This window comes from Mus caroli, chromosome 8 (assembly GCF_900094665.2).
Source record: "Mus caroli chromosome 8, CAROLI_EIJ_v1.1, whole genome shotgun sequence".
Classification (NCBI taxonomy): Eukaryota; Metazoa; Chordata; class Mammalia; order Rodentia; family Muridae; genus Mus; species Mus caroli.
In genome coordinates, this window is record NC_034577.1 from 101,680,020 (window position 1) to 101,696,425 (window position 16,406).

The 16,406-nt window shown below is 46.3% G+C and overlaps 1 protein-coding gene across 1 annotated transcript in view; it reads left to right on the plus strand.

The window, feature by feature from the left end:
* The window catches only part of Hydin (HYDIN axonemal central pair apparatus protein), a 307,836-nt gene that overhangs the window by 287,168 nt on the left and 4,262 nt on the right, over positions 1–16,406 (plus strand). The window contains exons 76-83 of the mRNA XM_021171126.1: positions 2,870–3,068; positions 3,941–4,099; positions 5,482–5,759; positions 8,122–8,341; positions 9,311–9,523; positions 10,436–10,599; positions 11,438–11,588; positions 13,399–13,629. Of these exons, the coding sequence (XP_021026785.1) occupies positions 2,870–3,068; positions 3,941–4,099; positions 5,482–5,759; positions 8,122–8,341; positions 9,311–9,523; positions 10,436–10,599; positions 11,438–11,588; positions 13,399–13,629 (1,615 nt within the window). The remainder of the gene's footprint in view (positions 1–2,869; positions 3,069–3,940; positions 4,100–5,481; positions 5,760–8,121; positions 8,342–9,310; positions 9,524–10,435; positions 10,600–11,437; positions 11,589–13,398; positions 13,630–16,406) is intronic.

Genomic DNA, 16,406 nt, shown 5'->3' on the forward strand with positions numbered 1-16,406 from the left:
ATCAAAAGCAGCTTAGCAGGGGGATGAGGTTGGGTATTTCATCTGACATTTCCAGGTCTCAGTCCATCATTGAGAAAAGTCAGAGTACAAACTCGGGGGCAGGAACCTGAAGCCAGGACTACTTGCTACTACTACATTCAGCACTACCTCCAACCAGGGAACTTACAACCAAGGAAGTACAGCAGAAGCCACGGACGAACACTGCTTCGTGGCTTACCCTGACTCACGTTTAGCTCACTCTCTTAGGTAGCTCAGGACCACCTGGGTAGGGATGGTGCCACCCACAGTGGGTTGGGCCTTCCTGTATCAGTTTACAATCAAGATAATCCGACATAGACACACCCACCGACCAACCTGCTTAAGACACTTACTCAAGTAAAAATCTTCCCCCCCACACACAGTGATTCTAGGCTATGTCAAGTTAACAAGTACTGTTAACTAGTTCACCTTACCAAGACAGAAATAACAGAAAAGAATCTAACACATGTGGCATGAATTCTGAGTCCCTGCCCCCACCACTAATATGAATACATGGGCATCCATGAGCTACCTGCTAGACATCTTCTTCTTGATTTGTAGAGGGCTGTGCCAGATGACTACCTAATGCAAAGTCCCATAGCCTCCGTTTGTTTCCTCACACAGCAGATTTGGAAAGAAGCGTAAGCAGTGGTTTTCAACACATTGTGGTATCTCCAGCCGTAACGTTATTTAATTGCCACGTCATAACCGTGATGTCCATACTGTTACAGAGCATGATGTAAATATTTGGTTTACAGGATATCTGATATGGAATGCCCCCAACCCCCCCCCAAAAAAAGGGGTCACAACTCACAGGTTGAGAACTGCTGGTTGAGGGCACTAAAAAGTGAATTATACTGCAGTAAATAGCAAGTCTGTACTGAGCCTAGATCTCCCAGATCAAACCTGCCTGCATCATCCCTAAGGAACAATTCAGCCCAGGTCTCTATATCGCTTTTCAGATCGCCTAACGAGAGAGGACCTAGTTCAGTCCCTGGCCTGCTGCGTTCGTGCACAAATCTTTATATTGGTCCTACAGAGAACATTCTACAATGAAAAAAGTATTGTTATATGTATCGACCTGTGTGATGGCCTTTAAGTGGCTTGGTGACACCAAAGAACTCCTTTTAATTTAACTTAATTGTAATTTTAACTATAATTACCTCATGTGTCCCGTCATGACCATGCACATCAGATAGCACAAATCTAAGTTCAAATATCATCTCCTTCTTAGCTGTGACACTGAGCAGATTTGTTTTATCTTACTCTTTGCTTTCGTTGTCTGAGGGAGGGGTGCATATTCTCTTGTTAGTTTTGAGATGGAATCTCACTGTGTAGCCCAGGCTGGCCTCAACTCATGATCATCTCATCTCAGCCTCCTAAGTTTTAGGATTGCGGATATGTACCACCATGCTAAGCCCATATTTAGATTTTTTAAATTCTCTGTGCCTCTGTCTCTTTGACAGAAGTGGGACCACCCACCTGGAATCAGTACTTAGAACAGTGCTTGGGACTTAGGAGGTGCTCGGTTACTGTTTGCTGCTGCTGCTGCTGCTGCAATTATTATTCTAGATAGTAAATCACAAGAGTGTCATTTAGTTTCAAGCCACTGAGACAGTAGTTAAGAGCACTTTCTGCTCTTACAGAAGACCCACATTCCATTCCCAGCACCCAGTCTGTAACTCCAGTTCCAGAGGATCTAACGCCCTCTTCTGACCTCTGGCACAACCATGGCATGCATACATACATGTAGGCAAGCAGTCAAGTATATAAAGTAAAAATAAATATTTTAATCTTCTCTACCTATAGTCTTTCACAATTTGATATCATTTTAGTCCGATTAAGGCCTTGAGCTCTGTGTGTCCACTTAGCTGGGCTCCTTCTCTAAATATACATCAGGAAAATGAGGGGAAGTTCTGCTAAAAAATATAGGTGTCTTCTTAGCTGTGGGATGGGAGTAGAGTGGGGATGATTTGTCCTCTGACCTCCAATGGCACCAGGCATACACAGTGCATGCATACACACACACACACACAGGCAAGACGCTCAAAAATGAAGATAAAACGAATCTTTTTAAAATTATTTAAATAAAATAAGTTTTTTGTCTTTACTTCTTTCTTCTTTTTTTTTGATTCTTTTTTTTTATTGGATATTTTCTTTATTTAAATTTCAAATGTTTTCCCCTTTCCAGGTCTCCCCTTCAAAACCTCCCATCCTATTCCCCCTCCCCCTGCCTCTATGAGGGTGCTCCTCCACCCCCCCCCCAACTCCCATCTTCCCGCCCTGGCATTCCCCTACACTGGGGCATAGAACACCCTCCGGCACAAAACACTTTCTTGACTTTATCTCATTTAATCCCTACAACAACCCTATGAAGCAGCTGCCACTAATCCCATTTTACAGCTAAGGGGGCAGATCCAAATGTCCTGAGCGCATTGTCACAGGTCGCATGGCTAGTGATTGGCAGATCCCGACCCAGACTCCTGTCTGCCCAACTCTAGAACACACAGTTGCATTCCCCTGAGCCTTGTCACACGGTAACTTCTGAAGCATCCCTGTGAGAGAGTGCAGAACCCTGAGAGGCAGTCTTTAGGAAACAGAGCATCAGCAGAGTGCAAGCGTGAGCCTTTGGGTCTGAGACCTGCTCCCACCTCCATCTCAGGATATGACCTAGGAGAACACGCTCTGGTCAGCGCTGACATCCCTTCCAGCTCTTGGGCTGACTCCGCTGACTCTAGGACAGCGGGGCAGGAAATCTGTCACCTTCCAGCCCAGAAGCATAGAAGAGCCATCAGTAACCTCCAATTCTGCCTTCTTGGTGCTTACACCCATCCCTCTTGGTGTTCCTCAGCCTAGATTGTTTGTACACCAACACCCCACACATCGAGGTGAACTTCAACGTGGACGTGATAAAGCCAGGGAAGACCCTGGAGATCCCAATCACCTTTTACCCTCGGGAAGCTATCAGCTACCGAGAACTCATCCCCTTCGAAATCAATGGACTCTCTCAACAGACAGTGGAGATCAAAGGGAAGGGCACAGAAATGAAGGTAAAAGGCAGTGGGCGGGGCTTCAGGACCCTCCTCCCTCTTCCCAACAGTAGGCGGGGCTTCAGAGCCCTCCTCTTTCCTCTTCCCGGAGTCTAGCCCACTTGCTCACGCTAGCCTGCTCGTCACTGCTCCTAAAACTGTGCCATCCCAGATCTGGCCCTGCCAAGATAGGATCCCTAATCATACCAAGTGGGAAGGAATTTCTAAACTGGGCTCAAGTGAATCCCGGCTCCTACTCAGAATCAGATTCACTGTGTTGTGAACTCAGACAACTAACAAACAGCAAGCGCTAAGGAAATGCACTACACCGTCTTGGAGAAGCGTCAGATGTACAACATCCCGCTTGAGGGCATGTCCTGTTCAGACACAAGGTTCAACTGTGAACCATCCATCCTTCTTACCCTCGGTGGTGAATATTTTAGTTCCCCGGATTACCCAGGAACTTCTCCTGCCAGGTGACCCAAATCTGTAGAAAATGGTCCTGTCCTGATAGTCACCCTGTCTTCCTGATACCTGATAACTACATCTGGTATTTGTCTGGTGGCAGTATTTGCATTATAACAGAAGGTTTAAGAAAAAAAGAAATCCAAGATTCTCAGGAATGCATAAGATATTCCAACAAGTGGGGAGAGGGGAATATGGGGGGGGGGAATGTGTGACCACCTCCCCTCAAGCCACAGGGAGGACATTGCCACCTGGTGTGTCTTGTCAACACAAAGCACGCTAGTGATGAAATGAAGGTGTGTCTAGCCTGAAGCAGATAGGTCACTGAGAGAGGGAGCTGCCCTTGCTCCTGTAGGACACAGGCGTCCTCACTCTTGTTTCCCCGCTGACAAGCCCTACCCTTCCTCCTCTCTCTCTGGTCACTTCAGCTTTTAGTCCTAGACCCAGCCAACAGGATCGTGAAGTTAGGAGCTGTCCTGCCAGGACAGGTTGTGAGGAAAACAGTTTCCCTCGTCAACAACAGCCTTGCCCAGCTCACCTTTAATCACTCGGTCCTGTTCTCTATTCCAGAGCTCCAGGAAGCCAAGGTCAGTGTAGAGAAATGGGGGGGGGGATCATGGCAGGGGGGGGTTGCAGGATGCAAAAAAGCTGGCTAGCCAGAGCATGAAACCCAGCAACTGTCTCACTGGGACTTCACTTTGCCGACCAATTCACCCGGATGAGAAGGAAAACTCTTCGCTCCCCTTTCCTCATTAATTGAAAAGGAAAACCCTCAGTGCCAGCAGGTCCCAGCTCTTCACAGACCAACCATATGAGTGTGTGCTTGCTGGGTCTCTTTATTTTGTATTTGATGTGCATGCATGTGCCTCTGTCAGACAGCTTTACCCTCAGACGCCTGTTATCAGATTGCCCCTTGGAGAGTAACCCGGATGGTTACGGTGACCTGTCTTGAGCCATTACCTCAGGATACCTTGAGCCATTCTCCTCAGGCTAGCTCCCAAAGTCACCACATTCAGGAAACCCCCGGGACTGCTTTTCTGTTCCTGATTTCCCCAGTGCTTCCTCTCTATCACTCTTATTTCTCACTAGCAAACAAAATAGTGGTTTCATTATGACTTTTTTATACAAATTTGTGTGTGTGTGTGTGTGTGTGTGTGTGAGAGAGAGAGAGAGAGAGAGAGAGAGAGAGAGAGAGACTGTACCTTGTTCTTATTCCCCATCTCCAATTGCCCTCGTCTGTCCCCATTCACCCACTCCTGCTCTTCCCGTCCCCTCCCCAGAAAGTCATCCCTCTGCTTTCTCCTCATGCCCATGCGTGTGCATTTGTGTGTTTTACATATTAAATTTAGATGCGACATATGAGAAAAAGCATGCAATAGTTGAATTTCTTTCTTCCCATTATCCTGCCTTATTCCCCATCCCTACTCCTTAGACCTCTACTTCATGGCACATAGGCCTCCTGCTCCTTGTATAGCACACATACACATACATACATACATACATACATACATACATACATACATACAAATTGAGACTCTGCATATGAGAGGAAGTATGATTCTTGTCTTTCTGTGTCTGGCTTAATTCACTTAACCCAATGCTCTCCCGCCAGTGAGCACTTCTTGAGAAAGACTGGATTGATGTTTCTTGTTTCGTGTTTCCTGCTGCTGTTTTGTCTCCCACGGAAGGAGGAGGAGGGAATAAATGCCTATGAAGAGCTGAAAAGCGGGACAGGACAGGAAATTAACATTTGCTGGATCCCTGTCCTTTGCCACATATTTTATACACATGATCCTGCCCTTCACTGAGTCAAGGGGATGGTTTGAGCCACTTATTAAAGATGACCCAGCTGGTGACATAAGAGATTTGACCCCTGGGCTGAGACAGTCCCGGCAGCAGGGCCTCAGGCTGCTGAGGTCCAAGAAACCTGCCTACTATCAGCTTTTGAGCCAATTATCTTTCTGACCAGGTCATCACCTTGGAGCCCTTCCACACGATCACCATGAAGCCTAAAGAAGTCTGTAAACTAGAGATTACCTTTGCCCCCAAGAAGCGAGTCCCTCCTTTCTCTGAGGAAGTCTTCATGGAATGGATGGGGCTCCTGCGTCCTCTCTTCCTCCTCAGTGGCTGTTGTCAGGCCCTGGAGATTTCCCTGGACCAAGAGCATCTTCCCTTTGGCCCCGTTGTGTATCAAACTCAAGCCACGCGGCGCATTCTCATAATGAACACGGGCGACGTGGGTGCAAGGTAGGACCAGCAAGGGTGTCTCCAACCAGATGCTGTAGCAGACAGCTGCATCTCCTCACCTCATATGAAACATCACAGTGTTAGCTACTACCATGATGGCATGAAAAAGAATATTGGTGTGTGCCTGGTATATGCCCATTACACAGCTCATCCAGCTTGATCTCTCAACAATAACTCCAGACAGCTAATACTATAATATAATCTCTGTGATTGATTGTGAGATAATGAGGCAGGAGGATTTTAAAATGCATAGTGATACCCTGTCTTTAAATAAAAAATAAAAATAAAAATAAATAAAAAGAGCTAAGGCCGAGCATAGTGGTGGTACAAATTATATAATTCCAGTGTTTGGGGATTGGAAAGTGGGAGCAGAGGGGGGATTAAGAATTCATGCTCTGGCTCTGTATGTTCAAGGCCAGGTCAGTCAGGACTATAAGAAACCTTGTTAAAGGGGATGGGGGCTGCTGGGGATGTTGCTCAATGGTAGAGCAATTGGGTAGCATGTACAAGGCCTTGAGTTTAATTCCAAGCATCACAGAGGGAGGGGAGGGGAGAAGAGAGAAGAGGAGAGGAGAGGAGAGGAGAGAGGAGAGAGAGGAGAGGAGAGAGAGGAGAGGAGAGGAGAGGAGAGGAGAGGGATGGGGAAGGAGAGGGAGAAAGAGAGAGGGAAAATTCGGACAAAGTGTACTCCCCAGGCATCATTCCTATCAGATAGAATTAGAAAGAAAAATATATCAGTAAGCCAATTCTCAATCTGTTTTAATATAAATGCCATATAGAAAGATAGAGTAGGGCTCAAGAGATGACTCAGCGGTTAAAAGCACTGACTGCTCTTCCAGAGGTCCTGAGTTCAATTCCCAGCAACCCCATGGTGGCTCACAACCATCTGTAATGAGATCTGATGCCCTCTTCTGGAGTGTCTGAAGACAGCTACAGTGTACTCATATACATGAAATAAATACAAATAAATAAAGAAAGAAGGAGTAAAAAATAAATTAAAAATAAATAAATAAATAAATTGAAAAATTATTGAGTAACTTTCCCCCCAAAACCACACACGAGGCAACAAGGAAGTGTGGATGCAAGGTTGGGCAGCTTACAAGGGACCAACCCCGTCTCTAGGAGAGGTGCTTTAGCCACCTCACTTCACAGGTGTAGTGAGATCCTCACAGAAGAGGCTCAGAGATACCACAGCCAAGAAATACAAAGACAGTACCAGAACCCAGGCTCTCTCCTCTTGCTGCTCATGAATCAACATGGCTGACCAGGCTACACATTGCACACCCCAGGGCTTCTCACCATACAGACTCGGTGTTACAGCACCAAGAGGGTTATTAATTATACGGTAGCACTGTTTTGGAAATACGAGTGTGTGCCAATCTTCCTCAGCCTTCTGCCCATACCAAGGGCCTAACCACAGGGATGGCCCCGTGGAGCCATCAAGATCCCAGTGCCACCAAGAACAGGCCTAACTCTCACCTGAAAGGTGGGTCACCACCCTCCAAGATCTAAACAGGCAGTGCAAAGTCATAGTTAAGGCTGTCGTCTGGAAAGACTGTGGTCCCTAATCCAGTCACTTGCTAGCTATACAATCTTGGGAACACATGTATATGTATGTGTTCATATATACATTCCCTAGCTTGTCACCTATGGATGATACATGCAGTCACTTCTCCCCCACCCCCACCCCCACCCCTTGTCTTAGTCAGGGTTTGTATTGCTGCATGAAACATCATGACCAAGAAGCAAGTTGGGAAGGAAAGGGTTTATTCAGCTTACACTTCCACATTGCTGTTCATCATCAAAGGAAATCAGGACTAGAACTCAAGCAGGTCAGGAAACAGGGGCTGATGCAGAGGCCATGGAGGGATGTTACTGACTGGCTTGCTTCTGTATAGAACCAGCCCAGAGATGGCACCACCCACAATGGGTCCTCCCACCCATGATCACTAATTGAGAAAATGCCTTACAGCTGGATCTCATGCAGGCAGTTCCTCAAGGGAGCTCCTTTCTCTGTGATAACTACAGCTTGTGTCAAGTTGACACACAAAACCAGCCAGTGCACCACTGTTCAACTCTAAGAGGTTCTGGAACAGAAACTCCTTCCCCAGAGAGGGATCTAGGCTCTCTAACTCACCTCTGCTCTAACTCAGCTCTGCTCGGGCAGAACTTCCTCCTCCGACAGCCTACGGAGTAGTCAAAGCAGGGACTGTCTTGTCAAAAGTCCCAGTGAGGTTTTTGTTTTTGTTTTGTTGGTTTTCTGTTAGTTTTTGTTGTGTTGGTTAGTTGGTTGGTTTGGGTTTTGCATACCCTTAGAATATTAACACACTCCCTCTCTTGTCTTCTTTTCCCTTGAAAAAAGGTTTAAATGGGATGTCAAGAAACTCAAGCCCCACTTCTCCATTAGCCCCGAAGAAGGCTACATCATCTCAGGCACAGAGGTTGCTCTAGAAGTAACATACCACCCCACTGAGATAGGGAAGGAGAGTCTCTATAAAAACATTCTCTGCTTCATCCAAGGAGGAAATCCTCTGTGCCTCACCCTGTCTGGAACCTGTGTGGGACCACCTGTAGTAAAAGAGGCAAGTAGGCATTGCATGGAGATGGACCAAAGGCAGGTGGTAAGCCCAACAAGAGAATTCAATCTCAACACCCCATCAAACCTTCCATCCTGCTCCTCCCTGCCACAAGGACTTTGCATATACCATGCCCACTATTTGAATAATCTTTCTTCCCTCTTGGTTTACTTAATCCAGTTCTTTCTTCAACTTTTGATTCAAGCATTATATCCTCCAGGAGGCTGTGTAGATCAAATTCTGTGGTAAGAACTGTTAGCACAGACTGGAGCATAGCTCAGTCAGCGAGTGCTGGGCCATATGAGCATTCTTCTCCTCCTCATGGAGCAGGAAGACTTTGAGTCTTGAGTAGAGGGATGACAATGTTTGATTTGCGCTTCAGTGGAATCAAACAAGATGTTAACAGGTGTCTGCGGAAGAGAGACCAATTAGAAATACTATCCCTAGATGAGGGGAGACATGGCAGTGACTTGGATGGCAGGGGAGAGCAGGAGGTGACTATTGTACAGCTGATGAATTCAGCTGGGCTGGCTGGCCAAGGGGTTTCAGGGACCCACCTGTCTTCATCCCCACCATGCTGGAGTTGCAGACATACGCCCTGCCACACCAGGCACACCTGGATGTTAGGTTGAACTCAGGTCCTCATCTCTGCACTGAAGCGATTTGACTGACATGGTGTCCGTAACCACTACACAATGCTGTGTATAGTTGTGTGCAGCTATAAGGAAAAGGGAAGTCATGACATTTGCAGGAAAACGCATGCAACACCACCCGAAATAAGAAATGAAATACCTAGGAAATATTTTTGGCTGAATAGGGAGGGAGGGAGATTGTGCATTGGAATTCACTATGGGAAACACTTGAAACCTCTACACACACACACACACACACACACACACACACACATTGTAGCTCCAGACCCTGAAGACAGCTCGGGGAAGATGACATGGGAGGCAATTTTCCTGCTTCTTCTAGGTGGTGAATTTCAACTGCCAAGTGCGCTCCAGGCACACACAGACCATCCTGCTCTCAAACCGTTCCAACCAGACCTGGAACCTGCACCCCATTTTTGAGGGTGAGCACTGGGAGGGGCCCGAGTTCATCACCTTGGAGGCCCATCAGCAAAACAAGCCCTATGAGATCACCTACAAGCCCCGAACCATGAATCTGGAGAACCGCAAGCACCAGGTAAACTGAGGCCTCCCCGCCTGCTTTCTTAGCATAGGGGAAGCAAGGAGCTGGGTGGGCAGTGGCTAGAAAACCATTTTAGAGCTCAGAGTTAAAAGAATACCCAAGTAAGGAGTGGGTATCTAGATCATGGCATGATAATAATCATGGATGATAGGGAACCATGACAGTTGGCAGGCAGTAGCTTGCCCCCTTGCCTACATTTCTCTTAGAATCCTGGGGCACGGCTCTGAAAAGAAGCCCTAGGACTAAGCCCCGAGCAGTTCCTATTCAGTTTACTGTTCTCTGATTTCCATATATGCAATGTCATATGTGTTCATATAATGAATGAACAAACAAATGAATGAAAATGTAATTTAAGGGCTGGAAAGATAGCTCAACAGTTAAGAGTACTTGCTATTCTTACAGAAGACCTGAGTTCAGTTCCCAATACCTATGCTGAGAGGCTCATAGCCATCTGTAATTCCAGTTTCAGCGGGGATTCAATGCCCTCTCTGGCCTCTATAGGCCCTACACGCCCATGTATACATCCACACACAGACACAAAAGTAAAAATGAATCTTTTCAAAATCTGATTTTAAAATTCAGAAAAGGAAAGCAGCCAGTCTTTGCTCTGAGCAGCAAATGGTATTCTCTTCAGTCTTCTCTATGTGTCCAATACAGCAAGCTTCGGTTTCTGTGAGAGACGCTGTCTTAAAGGAATAACATGGGAAACAATCTAGGAAGACAGTGTCGTCCTCTGGACTCCCATGGTTATACACAGGTGCACTCATCTACATATGCATGTGTGCAACACACACACACACAAAGGTAAAGTAGAAGTGTTAGGCTTACTTTTCTTCTCCAGGTCAGGCAGATGTCTATTAATAAAGGGTCTACTATGTCATTCTTATTGTCTCTTCTTCTTCCAAGGGCACTCTCTTTTTCCCACTCCCCGATGGGACTGGCTGGCTATATGCCCTGCACGGGACTGCCGAACTCCCCAAAGCTGTTGCCAATATCTACCGTGAGGTTCCATGTAAGACTCCCTATACTGAGCTCCTGCCAATCAGCAACTGGCTGAACAAGCCCCAGAGGTGAGAGTGTGGGGTGAGCAGTAAGGGGGTGGGGGAGCAGATGGCTTCCACCATCCAGCTTGGTCCTTCACCTACAGAGAATATCAGATTTGGGGGGGGAGTCAGAGACACAGTCCTCAATAAAGCCGAGTGTCTCATGAACACGCAATCCTTGCCTTCTTGCTCAGTGTTGATTCTTACAGATCCTACATCTTCTAGATCCGAAAGCACTGCCTCACACAAAATACATGCCCAATAATAGTTCTGATGGTCCCAACAGCCAACACCTTTGTTGTTGTTGAGTGTCTTATAGCCCGAGCTACTAGCCAGAGAAGAGGGTCCCTCAAAGTGTGCTGACAGTAGGAGATAGAAAGGAATACAGGGACTGAAAGAGATCACGGACAAGTAGCCTCATCCTTTCCTTCCAAAGAGAGGAGACTAGAAGTGCATCTCCCTCGAGGCCACCTGCTTGGCATAGTAGACAGAGCTCAGACCTAAGTCTGTACCCTGGTTTTGCCAGTAGCTACGCATGTCGTCCGAGTGTGTTATCTTCCTTCTTTGAGCCTCTCGTTCCTCTCCCATAAAGCAGAGGTGTTGATAAAGCAAACCTCCTCTGGACATTGTGTCAGCTGAATATCTGTAAATAACAGAGAGAGGGACTGCTGGGTACCAGGCTCAATAAATGGCAGTTGCTGTCATTCTTAGTGACAGAACAAAGACTGGAACCACAGACCCACACAATCTTCATGAAAGGAAAAGTAGACACAGCCCCTTTCCCTCCCATCTTTCGACAGTTTCGCTGTCTCTTAGTGTCTCTTGTCCTTTCTCATTGCCTCTCTCCTCTCCTGTACTGCTCCAGATTCCGGGTCATTGTGGAAATATTGAAACCAGAGAAGACAGACCTAAGTGTCACCCTGAAGGGCCTTGATTACATTGATGTTCTGTCTGGCTCCAAGAAAGACTACAAGCTGAACTTCTTTTCCTACAAGGAGGGACTGTACACTGCAAAGGTATTGCCACGTCCAAGGCGCCTCCCCAAAACACGGAAGTTTGGTCCTGGGGTGTTAAAGAACAGCAGATGCTGTCCTCCAGGCACAGTGCCTGTGCCCCATAGGGTTGACTATGTTCTATGTTGCCTAATCCAGTCATTTATTTAGGTATCCATTGAGCACATAGCCACGTTCAGTGCTATGTGCTAGCAATACAGCAATGGCCAAAGCCAAGCTCTGTTCTCAAGAAGCACAGTCTAGTGGAGGAGACAGACTTCATTCTATCAATGTGTAACTTTCAAATGAGAGAAGTGCTTTGAAGCAGAGAGGTGTGTATAGATTCATAATCACAGGAGTCAGGCCTGGAGGCTTGAGTGTTTGTTTGTTTGTTTGTTTGTTTGTTTGTTTAGATGTAGTTTTTGAAGCTATTATTAGTGATGGAATCACAAAGTGAAAGATTTTAAAGTATACACTTAAAGCCTTTAAAAGAGTGTATGTAAGGGGGCTAGTGAAATGGCTCAGTGGGTAAGAGCACTGACTGCTCCTCCAAAAGTCCTGAGTTCAAATTCCAGCAACCACATGGTGGCTCACAACCACCAGTAATGAGATCTGACGCCCTCTTCTGGTGCATCTGAAGTCAGCTACAGTGTACTTATGTATAATAATAAATAAATCATTTTAAAAGAGAGAGAGAGAGAGAGAGAGAGAATGTAAAAGCGAGACTGTATAAATAAAATTGCCACCTAGTAATAATAAGATTGATGATTCAATGTGTTAAAAAGAGCAAAAGCTTGAGTAGACTCTACTTTACAAAATCAACTGCATAAAATCCAGGCATGAAACCTGAAATCCCAGCACTTAGGAGGTAGAGGCAGGAGTAGGCATTTGGGGTCTGCCTCTAGAGTTGGGTACTAACCTGAGCTATATAAGACCCCGTCTCAAAAGAAATGTGTTTGAAGTTTCTCTTTATGAATGACCAACAAGCACACAGGGCCAGCTTCCCCCTCTCTCCAGGGAAAAGGATTCTTGGCAGATGACCAGAGTCAGCCATAGGGGGAGAGGGCTGCATAGAGCAGTCACAGGTGAGCCCTGACATCTCTCCATGCAAGATACTTCTTTGGACACGTGATCTTGGCCGAGACACTAAGCTTTGCTACGCTTCCATTCCCATGTCTATAAAGGGCGATGGCGTTGCAGATGCATTGTGGAATTGTGTGTATCTGGGCAAACACGAATCCCCCAGCAAGCACCAGACACTGTCTGTCAGTGACGCCATTCTCACTGACAGCTCTGGGCGCAACAGCAGTAGGCGTAAGGCTCACCCCAGCTTGAAGGGCTGAGGTCTTGCTTGTTCTTTGGGGTTGCCTAGCTGCCCCTACTGGCAAAATGCTAACAATGGGCCAAGCTGCTCCAAAGTGTCTTCTAAAGCCGGACGTGGTGACACACACCTTTAATCCCAGCACTTGGGAGGCAGAGGCAGACGGATTTCTGAGTTCGGGGCCAGGCTGGTCTACAGAGTGAGTTCCAGGACAGCCAGGACTATACAGAGAAACCCTGTCTCGAGGGGAAAAAAAATGTCTTCTGACACAAACCAAGATTTTTAAATCATCTCTTGCCTGAAAAAAAAAAAAAAAAAAAAAAAAGCTGGACTACAGACCCTAAAGAGAAAGGCTGCCTGGCAGGGATCAGACTGGCAGGTCATGCCACCCTATTACCTTACACCATGTGCCCAGCAAGGCTCTCAGGCAGCAGGGGAGCCTGGGTATGGACAGAGGACCCTGGGCTAACCTCTGCTCTCCCCTGCTTCTTCCCACTCACCCTGTGAACGCAGGTGATCTTCCGGAACGAGGTGACCAACGAGTTCTTGTACTATACTGTGAGCTTCAGGGTCACCCCTTCTGGCATTATAAAAACCATCCAGATGACAAGCCCAGTTCGCCAGAGTGTATCAGCCTCCATCAAGTTGGAGAACCCCCTGCCCTACTCGGTGACCTTCTCAACAGAATGCAAGTTGAGTGACATTAGCCTGCCTTCCCAGTTCGCGGTGCCTCCAAACTCTGAGGTAGGCCCTGGCTGCCAGGGAACCCTTAAGGGCTATGACAGAGGCTTCTACCCATGGGGCTTCTGGATCTGTGTTCTGCCTAGCTTGAGTGTGGACCAGCCCTGGTAGAGAGCAAGAAGAATGGCAAGGGACAGGCAGCCTTGTGTTCCTTTCTTCTGTAGCCAAAGTCTTCATGTGAACTAGGGACATGTGGCTTTGGTGTGGACAGGTACAATGGACTTGTATAAAATGACTCTGTCTATTGATTGTTCACCTTATTCAAACCAAAGGGAAAACATCTTTTTTTGCTAATTATAAAAGTAGCACAGAGCTAGAAGTGGACCTTAGTGGCTGAGCACTTGCCCAGCATGCACCGGGTATCCTGAGTTCCATCCCAGTCCACACACACACACACACACAAAGGAGCATGGATCTTAGTGTGCAAAGGAAAACAAGGTGTGAAAAATATCAGGATAAAATACACACACACATATAAACAGGCATATACATACATTAACATACACATATACACATACATATGCATACTTTATACACATGTACCATATACACATATTTATATGCATGCATGCAAATGTACACACATATACATATATACACATGCCCATGCATATACACATGCACCACACACATCTTTATATGTGCATACATGTACACACACATAAATACATATACATACACATATACACACATATATACATGTGCCCACACATATATACATGTAGCACACACGCATGCTTCTACACTTGCTTATTCTCAGAATGTTATGGAGAGGCACACAGAACCTCTGACTGTGGTTAGGAGAACATGAGCCAGGAGAAAATGGACTTTCCTATCAGTTTATCATTCCAAAAAAATCACTAAGTGTTATTGAAATCCCTGCTCTAACGTCCCTCCTCAGCTCTTGTCCAGCTCTTCCTTGTCCCCTTCACTACTTCAGCCTCTTCCTTTGCCTCCAGGATTTAACTTAGTTTTCTTTGCACACCTGCCCATTGTCAGTGGGGTTTAATCTCTGTCCTTTGTCTTTGGTGTGGTCAAGTAAGCTCTACTCAGAGATTTCTCTCCAGCTGGGCTGTTTCAGAAGTAGGATCCAGCCATTGGTCAGTTCTTGTCCATGGTGTTTTGCTTTAAGTTGGGTTTGGGTTGGCTTCTCTGAGACAGTGTCTCCCTGGGTCACCCAGGATGGCCTCAAACTCATGATCTTCCTATTTTTGTCCTAGCCTCTCAGTTTTTGAGTAATCAAATGTACTCTAGTGCCCCCACTAGGCTAATTCTATGACTGCACCTCAGAGTCAAACAAACCAGTCCTCCAGCTTCCCCTGCCTTTGTCAGATTATCCCACCAAGGTTTCCAGGTTTCGGGGATCCCCTCAGTTAAGGGGTGAGCTGGGTTCTCTGGCTCTCAGTATTGATGATCCCAACCAAGCAGGAGCTAGAATGACACCAGGTTCATGTCATTTGGCTCTCCCAACGTTTGAGTTTGAAGCTGCCTTTACTCTCTGTTTCATTATAGACGTTAGCTTGTTCTTGCTATTCTGAGCCTACTTGATCTCCTATCTCTGGGAATAGGGAATTGATGTGTCTTATTCACATCAGCTTAGAGAAGGGCTTGATGACAGCAAGTAAAGCTGCAGCCACTGAATTAACGTTAACTCTGATGATAGCTTATACCTTATTACTATTCAGGATTATGTCAGCTATTCTTGACTCTTTATTTCTATGCAAATCTTGAAGCCAACTTGCTCAGAAAAAAAATAAAGCCAAAGAAAAGAACTCAGGGATTTTTGAATGGAATTCCATCGAACCTACAGATCATCTTAAGAATCACTTATCTGTTATCTGGTGATCCATAACACATTACTCTCCAACTTAGCATCTTGTCAGGCAGCAAGCGCTTGCTCCCTGCACGGTGGCAGCCTGGCTGGGTGGTCTTTGCTCAAGGGTCTCTCAGGAGGCTAGAGTCAGGCAGTCATCCAAATATCTAGTCTCCCGCACACCTGACACTAGATAATCTGCTTCCAGACTGGGACTTGTGGTTTCTGGGAAGGCTTTTAGCTCCCTGTGGGCAGTTGGCTAGGGCCTCAATTAGTCATCATGTGGACCTCTTCTTAGAGCCTTTTCCAACATGGCCTACTTCCGAAGAGTGAAAGATGTAAGGGAAAGGACTAGCCTGCAAGAGAGAAGAGAGTAGACAAGACAGAAGCTTGCAGGCATGCTCCTTCACTCCCTGCTTGCGCTTTATCCACTAAGCCCTCTACTCAGCCCTGGCCTGGAATTTCTTTAAGGAGGAAAACAATTAGAAGCTCTGGGGTTTCTACCCCAAGCCTTGTGCATTCCTGGAAAGCTTTGTCCTACTGAGCTACAGGCCCGTTTCCCCATCGCACCTCACCTCTGCTTTTTTGAGTCAGGGTCTCTCTAAGTTGCTCAGGCTGCCCTGGATGGAAGTCACTGTCTAACCCAGGCGGGTTTTGATCTTGTGCTCCCCGTATCTCAGGCTCTCAGGTAGCCAGAGCAAAGAAAGTTTGACTATGCTGTTTAGTTTTAATGCTGAAAATTCGATTCAGGGCCTCAGACATGCCAGGGTAAGCTATATTTGGGTGTTGTTGTTGTTGTTGTTGTTTTGCATTTGTCTATTTCACATCCCTTTGTATTATAAAATTATTTCTTTTTTTTAATTTTTAATATTTTTATTACATTTTTTCCTCAATTACATTTCCAATGCTATCCCAAAAGTCCCCCATAGCGCCCCCCACTTCCCTACCCACCCATTCCCATTCTTTT